Here is a 16,944-nt window from a genome sequence, read left to right on the forward strand (position 1 = left end):
TCCTTTCATTGACCTGCACACCTTCAGAAAGTGTTTAAGTTTCCTGCATCCTGCGCATGTCTTCCCTCTGGCTGGGCAGTGAGAGGGTCCTCCACAGTAGCCACATATCTTATTTGGTGCATAGCACTGTTTGGGTCTCGGCTTGTTGGGCGTTGTCGCAATTGCATTCACTGGTTCTTCTTTCACATGTCTTTGTAGCGCGGCTTCCATATGCGATGCTCTAGTCTTGGAGAGTTCTTTTGTTCTCCCCAACGTGAGTATGTCTGCTAGCGATCGTCCTGACTCCTCCAGAATTTGTTCTCTTAGCTTTTTGGACATGCACCCTTGTATAATTTGCCCTCTGATTTCCTCTCTTTCATTCACAAAATGGCAGGTGCTGGCTAATTCCTTCAGACGCATGTGGAATAAGCCTATTGATTCATCCGCCAGTTGACGGGCCTGGCGAAATATAAAACACTCGTAGTCTGTGTTGGGCATTAGCTCAAAGTGGGTGTTTAGTGCTTTTATTAGCGTGAGGTGGGTTTTGGGGCGGCTTCTTCGATGGTTTTCAAAATTCTGTGAATGTATTTCCTACCAAGATGGAGTAGCATTGCTCTTTTCTGGGCATTGTCTACTTTGGTTGCTTCAAACAACCTCTCTCTACCCAGTCTTTCCACCTGGAAGCCTGGGCGGAAAGTGCGCCTTCTATGATGAATGGCGCGATGGCAGGAATGCAGGCCATGTTGTAGAGCGTGAGTGCGTCAGGCGGGTTTTAGGAGATGTGGCTGGTAGCTCACGAGACAGGCGTAATACTGGCGTGCAGGGGCCAAAACCGGTGGGCCAATATTTGAGTCCAAAGTACACTTCCTGAGGGCTTAATTTGTAGGGGCCTGTAATAGTACTGGAGCAGGGGTGTGAGTCGGACCTTTTTAGACACGTGCTGTATTGATGGTGTCAGCTGGGGTGGCAATGCAGCCTATTGGCTAGTCTGTGGTGGTGCTGGGAATAAACGGCTAGCAAGCAGCACGACTGTGGGTCACCTCACTGACAGCAGGAGCCTGGCCGGGCTGTGGACATCCCCGAGAGATCCACATTAAAAGGATGCAGAGGAAGCGTGCGTCTGTGGCTTACCGGCAGAAACTGCCCTCAGGGCACTGAAAGAGAGGCCACGCCCACGTCAGCGGTTGCCGAGTAGAGGAACAGCAGACAGAACTCATGCTGGGAGTGGGCAGATGACGTCTGATGCAGCACAGAGGCAGGTGGGTCCAGGAGTCTTCGTTGCCAATGTCGATTCGGAGATAAGACTCCTTAAACGCTTGTCTCGTGCCACGCGGCAAAGAATGCTCAAACACATTTTTTTTTAGTTGTCGAGCGCGAGCAGGACATTTCACTGCGTCCGTCCCTGTAGCCTGCTCGCACCGTTTGAATTTATATCCCCCCTCATGTCACCTTGGGGTAAAACCATTACCCGCGACAGGACGAGGGGTGAATAAGCCAGGAGGGCGAACACCCCTCTCTGGCATGTCTCCAGTGGTAGTGACCGTGCACCAGTTCACGTCACTGGTCACGACACTACAAGGGCCACCCCTGACTGGGCTGATAAGCCTTTGTGCTGGCCGCTGCAAGTCCAGCTCCTGGACTGATGCTGCTTCCCCAGGGTCCCGCAGTGTGAGGGTGCCGGCCTCGGGTCAGCTGGGAGGGTGGCAGTGGATAGGAAAGAGCCCCCCCCTGTCAATTACCATCATTCCCGCTGCCTCTGACCCAATCCCAAACAAGCTGTGCGGCCGCCACCGAAACAGAGAAGAAACTCCTCCCCAGCCCACCAAACATGGGATGGGGGTCCGACCCTTCAGATACTAGAACTGCACCAACCATCGACCCCCAAGGGCCAGGTATAGTGGAGTTCCACAGACCCTTGCCTGGTTTGATGCCTAGCTCCAGGCTCCGTCCCGACTCCCCTGCCAGGGCACACACCCCTGCCCTTCATGTTATGCAACCACCGTAATCATCCACAGGAGACCCCAGGAGCTTAGCAGGACTGTGAAAGTCACTTGGGAACCAGAAAAGGACGAAGCACCTGAATTCCACTGGCTGCAACATACAGTCCGTAGAGGACAGAGGATATTCTATGTCCCTTCTGATGCCGAGCTTCACCCAGTGGAACCCGTGGGCCCTGTGAGGAACTGTTATAGCTATCTACAGCCATTCTACTGGTTGCCCCCTCTCATGCTAACTGCCCCAGGGTTCCCACTATGTCTGCTGCAAGGTCCAAAAATGATTGCTCCCTCAGAGACATGCTTGCCAAACCTACTGCGCTCACAGGCAAAAGCAAACCACTCACACAGGTCATGGATCACCCAGGTGAAGCAGAAGAGGGGGAAGGCCTGGTGACTAGGTCCTTCTTAAAGGCTCTTTTCACATCTCTCCAAGGCGACCAGTCAGCCAGTGAGAAGAGACCTCTCTGCTGACCTATGCGAGGTACCCGGTGACTAGGTCCTTCTTAAAGGCTCTTTTCGCATATCTCCAAGGCGACTAGTCAACCAGTGAAAAGAAACTTCTCTACTGACCTACGCGAGGTATGACGTATTGGAAGAAATGGGTAAAAGTGTCTACGCTATAGATCAAGAGATTGGACGAGATGGCGAGGTCGAGTGACTACAACAAGAGGTTCTGTGCCTAGGGGAGCAACATTTCGAGCTGCAAGCCCACGCTGAAGACCTAGAAAATCGCTCACAGCAGAACAACGTGCGGATTAGGTAGGTCCCGACACATGCAGAAGGATCGGCCCTCCGAGAATATGTGGGGGCTTATTTCAAAACATTCTAGGAGTCCAGCCGGACTCAGACCTCACACTCAACCACATCCACTGCGTGGGCTCCTGAGGCCAGATGGCGGTTCCCCTGCCGACATCTTGACCTGTGTCCATGACTTTCAGGTGAAAGAGACTATCCTCTGCAAAGCCAGAGAGACCCACCCTGTGAGGTTCAGGGGACACGCTCTACAGAAATGTTGAGAATTCCACGCCATTACAGCTCACTTACGTAAAGCTGGAATAGCGTACTCCTGAGACCTTCCTTCGGAATCATAGTTCGCCTTGATGGGAAACGGCTCCAATTCTGATTGCTCGAAGAGACCTGCAACACTCTTGGCATTGCGGAACCTAAGGCTGACAGCGCACAGAACAGACCCCCGGACACCCAGAAGCGCAAGGCGTCTTGATAAGGGCCAATGGTTCACATTTTAGTGTCACTCCAGATCCTGCATCTATGACCAAGGAAAGACAATCAGTACTTTAGGCACAGGTGGGGACTGCTAATAAACCAGAGGAGCCTTGCCACACCCTTGCCACACTGTACTTCTCTCAGGTGGGAAGGCAACATTGGTATAGGGACGGGGGATGGGATGCCTCCCACAGTAAGACAACTTTGAGATCCTGCGTTCGTGGGTAGGTTTGTTCCCCCCTTGGTCAGACCGACTATGTCAATTACCATCGCAGATGGACTCTTTTCACTTGTTTCATACAGAAGTTCTCTTTATTTTATTGTTGTTGGGGTTGTTATTCTTTCACACAGCAGAGAGGCACACTTTCCCTAATGGTGACTGAAGCAACCTGCACACCCCTCTGAACAACAACCTTGGAAGTTAAGATTGCGAGCCTCAATGTTAAACGCCTTAATAACCCTGCCAAGCGGAAAGCAATCCTCCCCCTTTTAGAGTGCACAGGCAGCAACATATGCTTACTTCAAGAAACTCCCTTGCTGCCTAACGATGTACCACGCATGCAGTCATGATGGTTCCTGCGACAGCTGTGGTCCACCAATTCTACTAAAAAGGGAGGGGTGATTTCTCACATACTGACTCCAGCTGGGAACCTCCCCAATTCACCCTAGCGAAAATCTACTCCCTCAACAACCGACAAGAGTCATTTATTCTGAATACCATCACACCATTACTCCAAACCCCAGATGTGGATATACTGATTGGGGGGACTTAAACTTGGTCATGGACAATGCACTTGACCGCTCTGCCCAACATTTGGACCAAATAGGGGCGCTATCACCCAGGGCCTCCATCGCCTGACGGGTTGCGGACTTGTAGACGGCTGGCACACACACTATCCTGACACCAGGGACATCATCCACTATTCTGCAGCACACAAAACCTATGCCCAGATAAACTATTTCCTGACAACCCCTGCCCTGCAGGCTCTCACCGCCATAACCCCTCGATCACTTTCAGACCATGCACCTATAATCTTCACCCTGCGTATCAGCTCCATGCAGCCGCCTACTCCATGTCGGCCCCTGAGAGACACACTACTCGAGTCCCCCTCGACTGTCACATCTAGACACATCTACACGCAGCTGACTACTTGTAGACTAAAGACACTGCCCAGACTGCGCTATCCTCCCTTTGGAAGTGCAGAAGCTGGTAGTTAGGGGAGAATTTAGTGCCATTTCCACCTCAGAAAACCGTCTTCTGATGAAGAAACAAAAGGCCCTTAAGCGGAAAGTCCTAGAAATTGAAGCAATCAATAAATGCATCTGGGCCCCACAGATATGGAGAGAGCTTGAGAGAAAAAGCTCACTCCTCAAGCGCCTAGACCATGATAGAGCTGAGTATGCACTAGTCTGAGTGAAGCACAAGTTCTACCTTGGGAGCAACCACCCTGGACCATTACTGGCCCACCACCTATTAACCAAGGTACACTCAGGATCCATTTGTGTAATCTGTCCCACTCTGGCTATGCAGGTACATTCAGACGCACAGATTGCCAATGGTTTCCATAACTTTTACAAAGCATTATATGCAGCACAGCCAGGGCCTACAGTGGACCCCTCTAACTTCCTCTTATTTCACCCCCAACCCCACCGCAAACAGTAGATTTCCTAGCTAAACCTATACGTACTGAAGAAGTGGTCTCTAGGACCCAATGGCTTCTCCCCTAAGTTCTATAAAACCTTCTGCCACAAATTAGCTCCAATCCTTACAAGGTTATTCAGTTCTTTTGCACCTATGGAATCCATGTTAGAAACTTCCATATCGGTCATCCCCATATCGGTCATTATGCTGGTCCTACAGGCCCATATCCTTCCTTAATGTTGATGCCCAATTGTTTACTAGTGTATTAGCCTACAGCCTTAACCTGCTTGGGCCGGGATTGATTTCTGTGGACCAGGCGTAATTCATACTGATGCGCCAATGCGGTGATAACACTAGGCGGTTATACCACTTGATTGATAAAATCTCCGGATCACACAGGGAAGCCCTTCTTCTCTCCATATACGCAGAGAGGGCTTTCAACAGAGTCCATTGGCCCTACCTATTTAGGACCCTAGAACTTTTTGGCTTTGGCGCCCAGTTTCTGGAATGGATCATGTAGAACTCCCCAAGGGCAGCGGTGTGGGTCAATGGGCTTAGCTCATTGTCTCTCCCGGTCAGACTGGGGGAGTGGAAGGGCTGTCTCCTCTTCTTTTCACCCTCTTCATGGAGCCCCTCGTCCAACACCTACAAGCCCACCCGGGCATCTCTGGCATCTCGTTTTGGGGGTGGGGGTAACAACGGGTAATCAGCCTATAAGCTGATGATGTGATCCCAGCCCTTACAGACCCTTTGAGCACCTTCCCTGCTCTGGTTACGGAGCTTCAGATGTTTGGAAGCCTATCTGGTTTCAAGGTAAGTATGCAAAAATTGCGGATCGTCAACCTCTCGGTCACTCCTGCAACTGAAGCATCCATACAGGCCCAATCCCCGTTTGAATGGACCCACCCATATCCCATGCCTTGGGATCCAGCTGACTAAATCACTTTCTAAAACCAATCCTTCTAAACTACAGCACCATGGCCAGGCAAATCAAGAAGGATATAAACAGCTGGGAACATTTGGGCCTTTCTTGGCTGGGCAGAATTACAGCCGTGCATCCTTAATCTCTTTCAGGTGTTGCTGTTGACCCCCCCTAAGCTTTCACTCCACTCAATGCAGGTGATGTCAACTTGATTATCTGAGGGGGGAGACCACGCATCCACAAACAGCTCCTTTGCCAACAGACGCGTGAGGGTGGCCTTGCTGTGCCTTTCCTCCTGAGATACTACCAGGCTTTGCAATTGCGGTTCTTGGTGGAATGGAGCAGGTCACTCACTGAGAAGCACTAGTGTTTCATGGACCAGATAGTGGCCAGCTCCCACATCTGGAAAGAACCCTGGTTTCCTAAAAAGCATAGGGCATGGGGACTCTACTCCTCACCCGTAACGAGTTCCATATTTCGTGTATGGGACGCAGTGGCGACTAAAACAGGTCAGACGACCCTCCTCTTCTTAATTGACACCAATTCCTGACAACCCAGAGTTTACCCTGGTTCAAGCGGTGGCGGGAGAGGGGGGTTGTAAATGGATCAGATGCCTGTTTGACTCCCAAGTATAATTCCTCTTTGACCAGCTCAGAATTGATTATGGCTGGGAGGAAACAGATCGGGTCCAATACCTCCAAGTCTGCTGCTGGATGCTTCAGCCTTACATTCACTCACACGCTGAGAGGACTGACACACTTCGAAAAATGGATAATCCAAAAGGAAAGTGATAGGCACCTGGTCTTTGAATTGTACGCTATCCTCGGCAGAGTACAGCCTCTTGTCTGCTACCAGTGGCAGGGATGATGGGAGAAAGAGATTGTCAGGTCTTCTCTTAGACAAGGATTGGGCAAACATCTACCACAGAGCACGGCACACAGCACACAACATATCAAGCATGGAGATAGCATATAAGATTGTGTCTTATTGGTATTTAACCCTGACCAGAATTGGTGCGTGGAACCCAGGGAGCACAAAAGAATGCTGGAGGGGATCAAGTGATTCTCGCTCTATGAGGCACTGATAAAGTTCCTCAACACACGGCTTGGCTTCACAAGCTATGGTATATTTTAGGTATGGAGTAATTGTCGCTTACATTAGATCAGAGGTCGGACGACTACGCCATAGTCTGGGCCCCCTTCATGTGCATTTTAATTAGAGAATTCAACAAATTGACCTGCCCCACCTACTTGAAACTGCTACGCTTGCTACCCACTCCAGATTCCCCAACAGCTCATGTCCCCTTAATGCCTATTTGAAATAATGCTGCTGCCCCAGTTCACCTCAAACAAGACTGACTACACTGCCTGCCAGTTCCACATACTTTCAGAAGGAATAGGGGGGAGGGGTTCATTTTTGGGATTTCTACTGTTCGCATTGTTTGCTTGACTTAACGATGTAGCCGACCCCAGGGTCTTAAATATCAGCCAAGTCCTTAATGACAATATGGTGCTGGTTCCTTGGGGTTGTAGGCTTATAGCTGTGTACCCTCCTACTTGTCTTGTGACTCTCTTAATAAAAAGAATTGATCGATAAATGTTGGCATGTATGCTTGCTAACGCGTCCCTTTATGATAATTTATTTCACATCAGGACTCGTTTTAGGCCAATGAATCTTTTGACCCAGTTGAGAGACACCGTAGGACGAGATAGCTAATCAATATATCAATACATCAATATTTATCACAACAATACATTTCACCATAGTCAAAATCATTAATCAATTCAGGACGCTACCATGACCTTTCAGCCATGAATAACCACGCCAGTTTAGTAGAATTTTATGAATTTTATTCCCTATTAGTTACAATCTAAGATTAAGTGCGTTAACCTCAAAACCAAGAAACATAACAGCATAGTCACAATATGGTGACTTTGATAAGATTTAATTAAGGCAAGAATCACAAACATTAGAATATAACACGGCGTGAACATAGATCAAAGTTTAGCACAGTGTCAATATCACGTCAATTCAACAAAGCATAGTCTCGGTCGTTTGTCTATTTGCATCAGTTTGGTGAACACATGTCCAAACCACTGATTAGCATTCGCATGTTGGGCTTCATGCAAAATAATTTAGAACACCAATTTGGAAAACATCTAGCTATGGTCTCTGTCAAAAGCAAGCAGTTGGTACCTAGAAAGGAAAAGCAAACAGACAAATTACAAATGCATTGTCATAATTACCCTCTAAGGATTAGGTCAGCACACAGGTTCAGTCTTCATCTTCAGGAAATCTGTCAGATCACCATTAGTCAGGACTCAGCTAAAGGGCAAAAAGGGCACTTCCTTCATAAGGAGGAAAAGTGTAAATGGACAAACTAAGGGCAAAGATGATTTTTCAATAATCTCAAGTCACCAAACAGAGTAACAGAGTTTCTGGATAAAATCAATAACATTCCCTAACCCACCTATGAGACCTTTCTGTGACATGGGTTTATATCCCTTTTTCATAGCACATTCCCCCAAAATTCTATTGGACATCTTCTATACCCCACTATCTTTAACATATCAAATTAGACATTAGGTAATCCTAATCTTCACCCCATATTGGTTTACAAGTCTTTGATTGGTCCTTGTTATTGACGTCTTTAGAGGTGACACGTCCGGTATGACTTCATTTCTTGATAATTCTTTGCACATCTTTTGGTCAGCAGTTCCATTGTATTCACCGGTTTGAATGACCTTGAACATTACATTAATCTACACTGTTTCACTTCATTTATAACATTTATTCCATGGGCGTAGAAAAGGCGCCTGAGAACGGATTTAACATGGTTACATTCATCTTCCAAGCTTGAAGAAAAATAACATTGCGGGGTCATGGCCCCTTGTGAGTCAGCTCACTGAAAAATAGAAAAATGCATTTAATACGAGAGCCAGGCAGCTAAACTCCGGCTCATGCTAATTTAGGGCCTATAAGAATTTCAGCACAGTTTCAATAACGCAAATGTTAGTGTAAGCTTAATTGAACGTAACATAAACATTTTGATCATCATTATTAGTTCGCTTATACATTGCTGGCCACTCATCGTGGTCACAATTCAAGTGCACGTTTAAGCAAAATCGCTATTAATATAGTCTCTATGCGGCATCATCACACATTAATTCATAAACATTTCATGTTAATATAGATTATATAAGCTACGCTCTCTCAGTCCCTCCTCTGATGACGTTCGTCATCACACAAACCTTTCCCTTTGACCTTTCACTTTACGCATAATGCGCATTTCAACATCTTGTCCCTTGTGTGAACTTTCCCAAATTTCTGTGAACATTTTCTCCCTTTCACTTTCTTCATTCCTCCTGGTTCTTTTTGTCCAATTTCTTTTAATTTTATCATAAATTTTGAATGCTCCCCATAATCCTAATAGACAGGCCAGAACAATTAATAGACCCCCTAATATTTTTGCAGGTACCCCATTCCAAATGTTGCTAAACGATCTCCCCACTCTGGCAATTCCTTTTCAAAATTTCTCCTACACTCCAGGTTCCTTCAAATCCTTCAAATCTGCGCTATCTTTGGTTAGGTTAGTAAGCATCCCTCTAATCTCTTTACTATTGTCAGGTATAAATGAGCAACAATGACGCTCGTTGAGCATCTTGCAGACCCCTCCACTTTTTGCTAAAAGAATGTCTAAAGCAAGCCGATTTTGAAGAGTCATAGCTCTTTCTGCAGCAAGTTCAGTATCCATCAGGAGTATAGCCCCTGTAAAATTTGTCAGCATGTTATCCACACTAGTAGACAACCTTTGAATCTTCATGGAGTTTAAGATAACCCCTACCTAAGGAATTATGGCTCCAAATATATCTCCAGTGACAGCAGCCGCTGTCTCTTGTTTTTGTCTAGCATGTTGTAATTCAGACGTTTTAGGTATTTGCTTTAAATCATCAATCTGGTAAATCTTTGGGAAATCTATCCCCAAATAACATGTCCCATACGATCCCTTAGGGAGACGGCAATAAGCATTAAGTCCACAGATGTAATAGATCCCAGGGATCGCTGGATCCTGTCCATTTAACATAAATGTCCATTTACTCTGAAACAAAAACACATGCATTCACTCATTCCCACAAATAAAGTGTCTTGGTCAGATTTTGGCCTATATATACAAAGCCTCCCTACATGTAATGCATCTATAGCTAATTTGTCTTGCGTCTTTATTTCAGTGTAAGCATAATGATTTGCATATGTGCGTTTTTCTATCCCCTTTTCTAATCTTTCCTTCAATGCTTTGCGCCTATCATCAGTGTGATCTAAGAAGCTTTTCTCTACAGGTGTCAATAAACAGGTCAGATTGTTGCGGTGTGCATAAGCTGTCCCAAATGTAAGCGTCGGTTCAAAGAAGCCTCTAACTATTTTTATATTATGCTCCTTAGCTAACTTGTTCAGAAACTCAATCACAGGTACAAAAGAAAACACAACATCCAGATTTGAATAAAAGTATTGCACATGCTCTTGATTATAGAATCTTGTTAATAGCAAGCTACAACTTATCCCATAAGTTAGCGGTAAGCTATGGTAGGTGACCCTTTCTTGCACTGACAAAGGAATCTTTGTACACACATAACAATTTTTCGCATCCATCGTCTCAACATACTCATTCAGCAAGCGATAGAAGACATTAGTAGAAAGTTCCCCCTTTGAATTCGTTCCCTCATGCAAATGTCTTGCATCCTGCTCAAACTTTTCCCACGGTGTTAATGTTGTAGTCTCAGGTTTTGGAGCATTGTTTGTCACTTTCTTATCCAACCACGGCATTCCCACAATCACTCCTACAATTATTATCGCACATACAATACCTATTATAAGACTCAACCAACCACACACCTTACCCTTCCTGTTACTACCTCTATTATAAGCCATGTCTGTATAGAATCAGATAGCAGAACAACAATCAACTTGAGGACAATATAAAACTTTTTCTTTCCTCTCTCTCTGCGTGTATTTACAGCGTTTTCATTCACTCCAGGACCCCTTTGTCAAATCAGGTTAGCAGCTTGTCATAATCAGGTTTCTCAGAGTCAAATCAGGTTATCAATGTCTCATCCGGTAAATTATAAGTCTCTTTCTTTCGTTATTCAGTTTTCGATTTTAACAAAGTCTTTTTCTTTGAGTTATTTCAGGTATTGTAGTATTAGCCTGATACTTCTCGATCAAAAGAGAACGCTAAGAATTCTTGTTGCCATTCAGATGTTGTTGCATATGCCCACTCAGGACCTGCGTACCTTGTGTTTGCGGTTCTCTTTCTTTTCAATGTGCGTTCACCTTGTAATTCTCCTTCACTCAGCTCCTCTACTCGAGATGTATCAGTCTCTTCTGTTATCGTTTCACCTGGTACGCTCCTTGCTTTTGCAGCCTGTTTCTCTGGCCAAGTATCTCCCCTATGCGTCTTCTTTCGGTTTGTCTTTTCAGGACGCTGAACAGCACCCTCCTCTTGTACTATGGTGTTTTCTCTTGATGGACCTGCAACTGGCTCAGGGGATGCCGGTATACTTTGATCTCTTTCTATTATTTTGCCTTCTTCTTCCTCTTTGTCTTGATCTGTAACGGGTTCAAGTTTTAACCCGTATCCGTCTACTTCTGGGAGAACCTCTCCTTGATTTAGTTCTCCTGCTGCCTCTACTGAGATAGGCACACTGTCACCTCTCTCAAACTCATTCACTGTTTGAGGGACTAGGATGTTCTCAGTGGGCTCTCCTGCAGTCTCAGTTCCCTGTTGGCTGTTTTCTAGCCTTGAGACTTCACTTTCTGGGATTGTTGTGCCGGAAACTTCAAGTTCCTCATCAGTTGGATACGTTACCTTCTTTGTGTGACTGGCATGTATCCAGTACGGAACGCCTGCACATTTCACACAGTTGTTGTCAAGATTACTTGATATGGCCCCTTCCAGCGCGGTTCCAAACACGACTTTCTCACGTGCTTCTTGACAACCACCCAGTCACCGGGTTGTAGGGTGTGACCTGGATCTCCGATCGATGTGTAATGCTTTTCTCTTATTTAGTCTCTAAGCACTAACATAACACAACAGAAATGCACTTCTGAGGTCAAAGAAGACTTTTATTGTTATTTTATTCTTCCCCAACCACAATGTTTATGAATGAATGACGAATTAGTAGCTTTCAAGTCTGCGTTAATCAAACAAAATATATCAGTTTGCAATATACACAGCAGGTTATATTTATAAGATATTGAATGCAAAGCAAAACAAATACTTCACCGTGTAGGAACTATTTACAGCTACATCTTTCTAAGGTCTGCAAGCTGATGACCCCTGTCAGCCGCGAGAAAGAGTGTCATCTACCCACACTGGATGCTGGCAGCTGGCGCCAAGCTCCAGCACGAGGTCCGGCAGATTCGAATCTGCCGGACCTCGTGCTGGAGCTTGGCGCCAGCTGCCAGCATCCCGTGTGGGTAGATGACACTCTTTCTCGCGGCTGACAGGGGTCATCAGCTTGCAGACCTTAGAAAGATGTAGCTGTAAATAGTTCCTACACGGTGAAGTATTTGTTTTGCTTTGCATTCAATATCTTATAAATATAACCTGCTGTGTATATTGCAAACTGATATATTTTGTTTGATTAACGCGGACTTGAAAGCTACTAATTCGTCATTCATTCATAAACATTGTGGTTGGGGAAGAATAAAATAACAATAAAAGTCTTCTTTGACCTCAGAAGTGCATTTCTGTTGTGTTATGTTAGTGCTTAGAGACTAAATAAGAGGAAAGCACTACAATTGGTACCTGGAGTCGTGGGGTCGGTCATTAAGAGGTGATTAAAGGGGTTTGACGAGTTAGTAGATTTCTAAGTGCACACTTTAAAAGTGTAATTGTTTTTTGTTGTTTGGAGAATTACAGAAATTGTTTTCTGTTTGGGGAATCACAGTAGCACGGCAGACCATGTCTGAGAATACATGTGTTGATGAACTGCCTGATGGTGCTAAGAAAAACTGTGAATTGTTTTCTGTTTGGGGAATTACAGAAGAAAATGCATGTGTAGCTAAAAGGCCTGATAATGTTTTGAGAAATAATTCCCGTTGTATATATGTAGAAAAAGTGTGTTTTGGAAGTAATGATGACAGAAAGGTCTGGATACCTTTATCTGCTTACAGAGAAATGCAGGAGAAATGTAGGCAGTTGGAACATGAAAATAGGAATTTACGTGAGCAAATTAGCCAGGATACAATAATTCAAAATAAGACTGAAAGTTATAAAAGGGCTGTTTTTGAAGAATCTTTCTTGTCCCATTCCAGTAATGAGGGGGTTAAGACAGCTCCGAGCTGCACTGAGTTTCCGTGTGAGCCAGGGTTTTTGGCAGCCAAAGTGCATTCCTTAACTGATAACACGGACGAGAGAGCTCAGAATGTGATTTACGAGTTACCGTTGCAAAATGCACAAGTAAAACGAAGGATTTTAGAGCAAGACACCCCGAGTTTCATTAGCTTGTTTGATTTTTGGAAAAAGAATAGCCCTCATTTGAGAGAAATCCTAACACTTTTGTATATGGTCACTGTGAAAAATAATATGCAGCTGCGCGCTTGTGATTTGGCAAATGAAATAATGCAGACTTTAGGTTTCTGCGCAGTGCAAGAAGGAAATACTTATGTACATTTAAATCATGAACAAGGAAAGAAAATAGTGCCCCTAGCTAGAATCATACAATGGATCTGGTACTTGCAAGACAGGGCTAGAGTACCACAGATAAAAGAATTACCAATGAAGTTGAGTGCACCATTTGAATTCGTGTCCACTGAAGATAAAAAGCATGTTTGTTTTACTAATGATTCATTGACTGAAATGTTGCTTTCTGGCACCGTAGAAGGAACAGCGTTGTATAATGTGTGTCAGATTTTAAAGCAAGAGCTACGTGAGATGTGTCATTTTTATGCTGATTTTTGGTTCTTTGATAATGTTTTAGCCACATGGCTTGTACCTAACTGGTTCAATTACCTTGCAGATGTTAATGAGAAAAATTCAGAGAGAGAAGTGTACACCCAGAATTCTGCCTTAGTGGGGATGGCTAAGTGGGTGCCCCAGCTGAGAGAAAAAGCCACTTACAGGTGGGCAGAGATGAGAGAGATGCACATTCCCCTAGATTTGATAAAAACTGTGCAGCATGCACAAAAGCAATCTGTCATGCAAGCAGTCACAGAGCAGTTGGGGAGAGGAAAGTTGCCAGAACAGAAATGGCAAATTGATCAGGTTTTAGGGAGAGTGATTGCTGCAAATTACCAAGGAAAAATCGAAATGATGCTGATACCTAGAAAAGAATCTGATTCATTCATACAAATTGGAGACAGAATGGCCCAAATTGACAAAAGTGCAGTGAATGGAGGTTTGGTAAAGAATGAGTCTGCCCCAGCCCTTCTGACAGTGCAAGAAAAAGGAAGCTGTGGCGCAGCAGATAAAAACCTCAGTACTGATGTGTGGGCTGAAGCCCCAAGTGACCCTCCAGAACCTGCAGAGAATATAACAAAGGGCCCCAAAAACGTCCTGCTGATTATAAAACAGGGAAAGAAAGAGGAAGGGTGCAGTTTAAATGAAAAATGTTATTTGCAAGAAAAGTCATACTTGTTTCTTTTGCAGATCCGACCACGTTTCGCCACTGTCCCTGAGTGTGCTGTGTGGTCCCCCTTCCGGTGTGTGCGTGTGGGGTCGGGGAAGGGACCGAATCCCCAACCTGAACCTGGCTGAGTAAAGTGCCAGCACCATGGATCCATTTTGCGCAAACTGCGCCTTCAGTTCAAGTTCAACTTGTTTGCTGTGTTTTTTTTTTTTTTTTTTTTTTCCCTCTCGTATGGAACTCTGACTTTTGCTTACCTTCCAGAAAACCTTTCAGGTGGACCGTGCATCTTTACATGAGTAGAACTCATGCCACATCAAATTGCTAACACTGTTGAATTAGAGACTCATTCAGAGAAAAAAAAAAAAAAAAAATGTGCCCAGTCTTCTCTATGTAGATGTAGCTGATGTGAAAGGTTATGAGATCAATGTGTTAATTCACTTCTATTGCTTTACAGGGATTGCTTTGATCATAATGTTTTTTTTGTGTGCTGATGTTTTTTTTTTTGTTTGAAATATGAGATATGTGAAACAAAAATTCATTGGTCAAAGGGCGGAATGTCCTGCCATTTGATAAGTTTTGTTTTGACCAATGACTTTGTGTTTCACCACTGCGCATATTAGTTGCTCAATGTTCACCAGTAGCACATGGTATGTTTTGTTCAGTTTAGCCGCCTATGGGCTTTGACATTGCATTAGTCATTACATTCTGTATTGTGCCTATTGGCTTTGACATGGCATTAGCCATTGCTTTCTGTATTCAGTTTAGCCGCCTATGGGCTTTGACATTGCATTAGCCATTACATTCTGTATTCTGCCTATTGGCTTTGACATGCTGTATCCAGTCTAGCCGCCTATTGGCTTTGACATTGCATTCCTATTGGCTTTGACATGATGTATTCAGTTTAGCTGCCTATTGACTTTGACATGCTATTAGATATTCTGCCTATTGGCTTTGACATGATATCATATATTACATTTTGTATTCAGCTCCGCTGCCTATTGGCTTTGACATGATATCATATATTACACTTTGTATTCAGCTTAACTGCCTATTGGCTTTGACATGATATTCAGCTCCGCTGCCTATTGGCTTTGACATGATATTATACATTACACTTTGTATTCAGCTCCGCTGCCTATTGGCTTTGACATGATATTATACATTGCATTTTATATTCAGCTCAGCTGCCTATGGGCTTTGACATGATATAAGACATTGCATTTTGTATTCAGCTTAGATGCCTATTGGCTTTGACATGACACTAGACATTGCATTTGATATTTAGGTTAGCTGCCTATTGCCTTTAACATGACATTGCATTTGATATTTAGGTTAGCTGCCCATTGCCTTTAACGTGGAGTTAGACATGGCAGTTGAGAATCTAAGCTGTATTTTTCCAAGCTGTGTTTTTGCACCAGAGAACCAAGATGTTTTGCTCTCACAGTAGACTAGACCTGATAAGAGAGAGTACATGGGCGTCGTTTCTCCTCGCTTGAGCTTGGGAACAGGAGTAGTCTTGGAGACCTGGCCAGTCTCCAAAAGGCTTGCTCAGTTTCCCAGGTCTGGGAGGAGGGGGCACACCTTTGTAACGAATGTAACAGGCTGCAGAGAGTCAGATTCGAATCTGCCGGACCTCGTGCTGGAGCTTGGCGCCAGCTGCCAGCATCCCGTGTGGGTAGATGACACTCTTTCTCGCGGCTGACAGGGGTCATCAGCTTGCAGACCTTAGAAAGATGTAGCTGTAAATAGTTCCTACACGGTGAAGTATTTGTTTTGCTTTGCATTCAATATCTTATAAATATAACCTGCTGTGTATATTGCAAACTGATATATTTTGTTTGATTAACGCGGACTTGAAAGCTACTAATTCGTCATTCATTCATAAACATTGTGGTTGGGGAAGAATAAAATAACAATAAAAGTCTTCTTTGACCTCAGAAGTGCATTTCTGTTGTGTTATGTTAGTGCTTAGAGACTAAATAAGAGGAAAGCACTACACGATGGCAATGTGTTAGCTTCTACCTGGTGAGAGAAAGAGCGAATCACATCAGCCAAGCCTCTGCAGTAGTCCAACACCATATCATCCGTGATATTCACTAGAGCATTTGCAGGTACTGCGGGTAACGTCATAGCTCTACCCATCAAGATCTCGTGTGGAGATAGTCCTGTCTTCTTATCAGGGGTGTTCCTCATTGACATCAGCACTAATGGCAATGCATCTGGCCGTTTCATATTGGTAGCTGCGCACATCTTTGCCAATCTTGATTTTAAGGTACCATTCATTTCCTCTACTAATCCTGATGCTTCAGGGCGGTAGCTACAGTGCAGCTTCTGTTCGATGTCTAATACGGCACACAAGAGTTTAATCACCTCATTGTCGAAGTGTCTACCCCTATCTGATTCTATAGAGACCGGAAACCCGAACCTGGGTATTAATTCCCTTAGCAGCAGCTTTGCAACTCTGAGACTGTCATTTTTACATGTGGGGTAAGCTTCAATCCAGTGACTGAAAACACACACAATCACCAACACATACTTCAATCCTCCGCAAAC

At 44.6% G+C, this 16,944-nt stretch overlaps 1 protein-coding gene across 3 annotated transcripts in view; it reads left to right on the forward strand.

Annotated features, from left to right (window-relative positions):
- Window positions 1-16,327, forward strand: part of LOC138295924 (uncharacterized) — a 35,034-nt gene extending 18,707 nt beyond the window's left edge. For 2 of the 3 annotated variants that reach the window (XR_011203715.1, XM_069234552.1), the window contains exon 3: window positions 14,412-16,327. Coding sequence is in view for 2 of the 3 variants with exons in the window: in XM_069234552.1 (XP_069090653.1) it covers window positions 14,412-14,440 (29 nt within the window). In the remaining variant the exon portion in view is untranslated. Of the gene's footprint in view, window positions 1-12,600; window positions 13,886-14,411 lie in introns of those variants that run through there. The other variant, XM_069234550.1, reaches the window with a different exon arrangement.
- Window positions 16,328-16,944: the final 617 nt, after the last annotated feature.

The sequence above is a fragment of the Pleurodeles waltl genome, chromosome 5 (assembly GCF_031143425.1).
Source record: "Pleurodeles waltl isolate 20211129_DDA chromosome 5, aPleWal1.hap1.20221129, whole genome shotgun sequence".
Classification (NCBI taxonomy): Eukaryota; Metazoa; Chordata; class Amphibia; order Caudata; family Salamandridae; genus Pleurodeles; species Pleurodeles waltl.